The sequence below is a fragment of the Sinocyclocheilus anshuiensis genome, unplaced genomic scaffold, assembly GCF_001515605.1.
Source record: "Sinocyclocheilus anshuiensis isolate Anshui unplaced genomic scaffold, SAMN03320099.WGS_v1.1 scaffold1531, whole genome shotgun sequence".
NCBI lineage: Eukaryota > Metazoa > Chordata > Actinopteri > Cypriniformes > Cyprinidae > Sinocyclocheilus > Sinocyclocheilus anshuiensis.
The window spans coordinates 636028-642736 of NW_015551200.1; the positions used below are offsets into that span (position 1 = coordinate 636028).

The 6709-nt window shown below is 37.7% G+C and overlaps 2 protein-coding genes across 4 annotated transcripts in view; one reads left to right on the plus strand and one right to left on the minus strand.

Moving 5' to 3' along the window:
* Positions 1-2814, plus strand: part of LOC107663415 (zinc finger HIT domain-containing protein 1-like) — a 14013-nt gene extending 11199 nt beyond the window's left edge. The window contains exons 4-5 of the mRNA XM_016453650.1: positions 1363-1532; positions 2374-2814. Coding sequence (XP_016309136.1) covers positions 1363-1532; positions 2374-2395 — 192 coding nt within the window. The 3' untranslated portion in view covers positions 2396-2814. The remainder of the gene's footprint in view (positions 1-1362; positions 1533-2373) is intronic.
* Positions 2815-2873: 59 nt separating this feature from the next.
* Positions 2874-6709, minus strand: part of LOC107663414 (diacylglycerol O-acyltransferase 2-like) — a 5270-nt gene continuing 1434 nt past the window's right edge. For 2 of the 3 annotated variants that reach the window (XM_016453648.1, XM_016453647.1), the window contains exons 2-7: positions 5836-5931; positions 5593-5700; positions 5030-5100; positions 4438-4907; positions 3865-4049; positions 2874-3667 (exon numbers count right to left, since the gene is read on the minus strand). In XM_016453648.1, the coding sequence (XP_016309134.1) occupies positions 3513-3667; positions 3865-4049; positions 4438-4907; positions 5030-5100; positions 5593-5700; positions 5836-5931 (1085 nt within the window). In that variant the 3' untranslated portion in view covers positions 2874-3512. The remainder of the gene's footprint in view (positions 3668-3864; positions 4050-4437; positions 4908-5029; positions 5101-5592; positions 5701-5835; positions 5932-6709) is intronic. The other variant, XM_016453649.1, reaches the window with a different exon arrangement.

Consider the following 6709-nt stretch of genomic DNA (forward strand, 5'->3'; position numbering starts at 1 on the left):
TCGGAGCGGAGTGATTATTAAATGCTTGGAGCGCGAAGGGGAAATTGTTGCCGCTCCACTCCGCTCACATACTCTGGTTGACACAGGAATTGTCACTTGCACAATCGAGGCAGTGTCACATCGTCACTAAAGTTTATAAATTGCATTACTTTTTAATTATTGCCAGTGTTTAACCATTCAGTGCTTGCGCACTCTCCAGGAGACCGTGCGCTCATGCTCACTGCAGCGCACATACATTAAGCCAAGTTCACATTACTCCGTTTGCAGTGCGAATGTGGTGCGTATTTTTTCCGTGCTCATGTTAACAGATTAATAAAACGTGCACACTGCACACGGTTGGTGTCCGGCAGTGCGTTCAGGAGTGGTGCCTCTGCAGCAGTGCAGAGATCATTTCCGCACCGAGTCTATTGCTGCGCTGCACTGCAAGCGCTGAATTAAAGTAACAGCACATTGTTTGCAGTAAATATGAACATGGATTGACACGAAAATGTATTAATTACACCATAAAAGCATATAATTAAAGTCTCTGTGTTTCACAGTCAACACATATGGCTTTTTGGCTAGGTTTAAAGGGAAAGAACTTTTAAATAAACAAGGCAATAATAGATGGCAATCGTGGAGGTAGGAAAACAAAGTTCTTTATGAACCACAGGATTGCTTGTAATAAAGATTTCAATGCAAAAGGAAAGGCAGTAGAGCTGACTATTTCTGTCAGTGGTAGGTAAGTTTGTGATAACGTAAGAAAAGTAGTACTAGTTTAAATGTTTTGCCACTTGCTCGAGAAACTTAATATATAAATCTAGAATTAAATGCAAAAGTAAAAAGCTTTGAATGATGTGTTGCTTATATTTATTGTGTTTAAACACGTCTGTGAAATATATTATTGTACCGTGTAAAAAAAGAATTGCAATGCTGAAAAAGCATTTTCAGTGACAATGTTTGGATTTGAAATCAAAATAATGGAATGGTTATAATGTTGGAATAAATGTTGTGTTTGTGGTAAAAGCCACGGATCAGTAGCGGACTCCTGTGTGAAAGCACAATGAGAGTCCGTGCTGCTTCCCCTCTCACAAGAGACACCCAAGAGGGGGAATTCCCCCCATTTTAAAAGAAGGCTTTAAAAAGATCGGTATCGGCAGATACTGCTTTCAGTGATCGGCGATCGGTGATCAGCACCCCTAGTTAATACAATAATTGGTACTACTATTAAGAAACTTTAGTTAAAAAAAAGTCTTCAAAAGTAAAATGTCTGTACACAATGTAAAATATTTGTTCTAAAAATAGGCTTAAACAACAGATTTCTTCTCGTTTTGGAATCCTGGATATGTTTTTTGTACCTCTTACTCACTTTTTCTCTTTCAGGACTTGAGTGTTAGTGAGGGTCCAAACTATCTGACTGCATGTGCTGAGCCCTCCAAGTTTCCTCAGCGACATTTCTGCGCAGTGTGCGGCTTCCCTTCAAACTACACTTGTGTGTCATGTGGAGCTCGCTACTGCTGTGTCCGATGTTTAGGAACACACCACGAGACCAGGTAATGCACTCGCTCACACATGTGTGGGTGGAAGGCAACACACTTCTTAAAAGAAATACCAGATAATAGCAAACACAATTTTTTGTTACCACACACTGACACAAGAAAAGGTGACTAATCAAACAATTCAGCTAAAAATGAAAATTCTGTCATTGTTTACATCATGTTGTTTCCAAACTTGTATGACTTTGTTTTCTGTGGAAAAGAAGATATTTTGAAGAATGTTTTCCAAGAAGAAAGTTATGCAGGTTTAGAACAATAGGAGGGTGAGTAAATGACAACAGAATTTTCATTATCCATTTAAAGGGATAGTTCACCCAAAAATAAAAATTCTTTCATCAATTATTCACCCTCATGTCGTTCCAAACCTGTGAGAGCTTCGTTCATCTATGGCGTGCATCGTGGTACTCTCATGAATGCGTGTCAAAGACTGACACGGAAGAGAAGAAATTGTTGAATAAAGTCGTTATTTTTTTGTTTTTCTTCAGTTCACGCACAAAAAGTATTCTCGTAGCTTCATAAAATTACAGTTGAACCACTGATGTAACATGGAGCATTTTAACAATGCCTTGAACGTGTTCGTTGAGTTGTCTATGCTGGGTCAGAAAGCTCTCCGATTTCATCAAAAATATCTTAATTTGTGTTCCTAAGATGAACGAAGGTCTTAGGGTTTGGAAAGACATGAGGGTTAATAATTAATGACAGAATTTTCATTTTTGGGTGAACTATCCCTTTAAAATCAAGATGGAACGCCTTTAAAATAGATCAAATACTTAGGTGGCATATGGTAAACTAATAGGGCTAGGGTAGATGAAATAAATAGTGTTCCTTGTCTTTTCAGGTGTCTAAAGTGGACGGTATGATTTGTTCCTCCCGACTGAACTCCTATCAAAATCAAAACAAGCTTATGGGTCAAACTGCACACTTACAAGTTCACGTTCCTCAGAGATATCACAGTCATTTGCCTGCACAAACATGTTGAGGTATAAATCACTAGAAGCCTTAGACCTGACTGCTAAAATAATCTGTCATCTCCGTACCTTTTTGTACAACAAATAGGCTGCACTACATTTGAAATTTCACGTAATAGGCTGAAGCATATAAAGCGTTTGCCAAAAAATGAGGAGCTGTTCAAGTATTGTAATAAGAGTTAATTCTGTGGCAAGCTTTAGCTTGTTCTTAAAACATAGAGAATGCCAGTGGAAAAACTGCTATTTAAATGTTTTGGAGTAAATGACCACAATTGGCAGAAAGGAAGGACTCGAATCTTATGGTTAAAAAATGTTCTTTAAAAAGCAAAATGCCTATTCAGGGATTTCTTTATCAAAATTAAAGGAACCTGCAGCAGTTACAATGGTTTTTGTATATGAAGTTTTGTAATTTAACACAAAGTATTGCTTTTGTATGTAAATATGTATAAACAATTGTTTCTCTTACTGTTATACAATTTTGTTGTCTGAAACAAATAAATGACTGGAAGTGGTAAAAATGTGCTTGTTTTACGATTTGTTTTGCAAGAAGAGAGGTATTTTCAAGACTTTGCACTTTAAAATGCCACTGATGAATTTAAGGTAAAAACATCATTATACATGTATAAATCATCCATGTTTCTTATATTAAAATACTTATTAGCTGAAAATTATATTTTTCATACTTTTTAAAAAAATACTCTTTATACATATTTTCATTATGAGCACTAACCTGTTTTAAATTTCCATCACTGAAACTTTCTTTTTGGATGACTAAAGTTTTTTTGTGTGTTCATTTATAGCACATATACAGCTCCATAGGAAGAGAGCATCATTCTGATTTAGATCCCAAACTGCATTCATTCATTTGGTTCACTTTGTGCTTTGAGCATCATTTCGGAGAACCAAAAAGCTAAACCGTTCACATGAAAACAATACAGAAATAAGTATGTTTCTGTCCCACATCATAATTCCAGCAGCTGTTTCAATAACTTTGTGCTTTCCAACATTTCTATATGAAGCGCAGCTCGTGTGTGTCGGCCAGTCCACAGCTGGTTTTGTGTCTGTGGAAAAGTTCAGACAGAGCCTTCATGTATAAACTGTGGTAATGATCCACCTGTTCCTGAGATGGACTGTCAACCTGAGGCACAATAATGGGACGGCCCACTGAAAGAGACAAAGGTACATTGCATTCATAGTACATAGCAAAAAGTGATACTTCAATCTGAAGAACAGCTCAGCAGTTCTATTCGTGTCAGTAGCATACAGATGAAAAGGGTCTCTAGCAGCAACATCTTGATTCTTTACAAAAACAATAATCATTGTTAAAAATGTGATGTGAAATGCAATTGTTTTGAACTGACCCACAGTGGTGACAGGGTGTCTGTATGGCAGAAGCAGCCAGCGCCCCCCAGTGAAGAGACATGGAGCAAAACCCGTAATCTGCTTAAAAAGAGCCTGCAGCCGTCGACCAACGCTGCCCTCGGACAGAACCACCTGTGGGAACAGCTCGTTCTCACCAAAGGAGTACACAGGAACCAGGTCAGCCCTGAGTGAACAGCAACAAGACACAGGAGATGTAGTCAAACATGTTAAAATGAGAAGTTTTTCATAAGCTGGCAGTTGCTGCTTATAATATGTGTGCATGTTATTACATGGTAAAGTTGAAACAGAAACAGACACAGACAGGATATTATGTACTTTTTAGCATTTTGAGTTAGATTATTTTTATTTATAAATAATAATAAGAATGTGAATATGTATATTCATTGTATTAATATTAGTATAGTAATTTGAATCATTTTAGTCATCCGGTGGCCCCCTTGGAAGTTTGCTGAGGCCCCATAGTGGGTCCCGATCCCTGGTTGAGAACCACTGGTTTAAACTAGAGGTTTATTTCAGTCAATCTTCTTGTCTTGTTCTCGACTCTTTCTTACCCATGTTCAAGGGCCAGTCGTACAAAACCCTTCCTGTGTTTCATGACTAAAGTGTTTACTCCTGGAGACGAGGTAAGTGATTCCTCTGCCCTACCAATGATGATGACTACAGCATTGCCCACACCAGTACAGCTCAGCAAGTAATCTAAACTCTCCTTACTCACAGGCAACAGACCTGAGAATGAGAAATAGATGGAGAAACACTTCATCCTTTTCAATGTCGTCTTCTCTCTCATTGAGTCTCTATTTAACTTTCGTTTCTGACCTGCAGACAAAATATACTCTCTGAAGAGAGGAAGGCGGAAAAGTCCAGCCAGAATTGCAAGCGTGGGGCGTATTCCAGGAAAGGTTTCCACAAATCCATTACGGTCTGTGCTGAAACACGAGAAGGCTCCCACACACATGATGCCATGGGGGTGACAACCCACGATATAGTTCTTACTGGGATTCAATTCAGCAGTCTTTACTAGCTGACGGAATAGAAAGTCAAAGAAGGATAGAGAGAAAAAAGGGGTGGGATACACAAAAAATTCAAGAGCTAAAGTCAAAGAACAACTGATGTGTTATGTCAGTTACTGGGTATAATGTTTACCTTCACAGGAAAATAGTCTCTGTAGTATTTCCATACTTCCCAGCTTCTCACAAATTTTGTTCGTCTGCCACCTAGTGGACACAGAAAATATTAACATTTTGACACAATATTTTTTATTTTATCAGACAGTGAAAGCTGTTTTTAAGAATTAGGCTAAATGGAATTATCTGATCTTAGTTTAACCTGTGAATTTAGATGGATAGTTCACCCAAAAATGACAACTCATTTGACTGATCATTTTGACTCAACTGATTATTTTCTCACCCTCATGTCTTTCTAAACCTGTATGACTATAGTTTTTTCTGTGGAACAGAAGAGATATTTGGAAGAATGTTGGTAACCAAACAGTTTTGCTGACTATTGAAAAAAAAACAACAACACAGAGACATATCTCAGAATGTCTTACCCAAACCGGAAAAGTAAGTCATACAGGTTTGTAATGACATGAGTGAGTAAATGATTACATTATTTTCATTTTTACGGGTACTGTCCATTTAACCATCTACACATGTGTTTGTGTGTACTGTTAAGAATAAAAATGTGTGTTCTAATGATGGGTTGACCTCTTTCGGGTGTGTGCCAATCATAGATCTGCCATGAGAAGTAGAGTGTGGGAATGAGCCACAGAGAGGTGAACATCAAATAGATCATCAACAGCAGACAGGCCGTTCCTGCAAACACACACATTCAGAATGAGATGTGATGTTACAGTGTCAATCTGACACACAATGGGAAGCATCATGGAAATTTCTATTCAGCACCCAAAAGTAATTTTTTTTCTCTTTGTGTGTTGCAACAGGTCTCACCTAAAAACAGAAATGAAAACACCCATTGTAAAACACTTATATCCTCGATTAACTCCTTCCACTGAGGCTTGTCCTCCTTCCCCTTTAACTCTGAAACTGAAAAAGAGAGGATAAAACAAAGAAGACGAAACAGATTAAGGTTGGTCACACATTCTTCTCATTTTTCTTGTAACTGCTGATCACCCGTCACCCCAGATGAACTGTTATTTGAGCAGGCCATCTAATTCGCTAAAATTACAGAAGCAAGTGTTAAAAAAGATTTTGTCAAATGTCACATTTTAATATAATTGGAGATTTTGAGACAAATATTCGAACCAATGACCTGAACCTGTGCAGACATCAGTTGTCAGATTCACTCACTGTAAATCTGTGTCATACAATGTGAAATATCTTTATTGGGCAATCTGGTTGTCACAGTTCAGCAGGCAGCAGGATCAGAAATTAACCAGGGCTCAGCACAAAAAGGCCACAGAAAGTCACTAAAATGCCCAATAGATCTAAAATGTGGGGCCACAAAAATGGCCTGTAGTGAATATCTGTTTATTATCTGTTACCTAACATTCAATATGTTCATTCAATATGTTATATTCTGTTACAGTCCTTATGTAGTTTTGGGTTTATTGTCTCTGTAGATGCTAGCAACCTAGCTGTCCGATAACTGTAATTACTGTGAGTCATTTTGATAGCACATATGTGTAGCTAATATAAGAAGTTTTCTTTAATGAACACTGAACTTCTATACTGGATGTGAGTACTGGACTTAAAGGGGTCATATGATGCAATTTAAATTTTTCCTTTCTCTTTGGAGTGTTACAAGCTCTTGGTGCATAAAGAAGATCTGTAAAGTTGCAAAGACTAAAGTCTCAAATCCAAA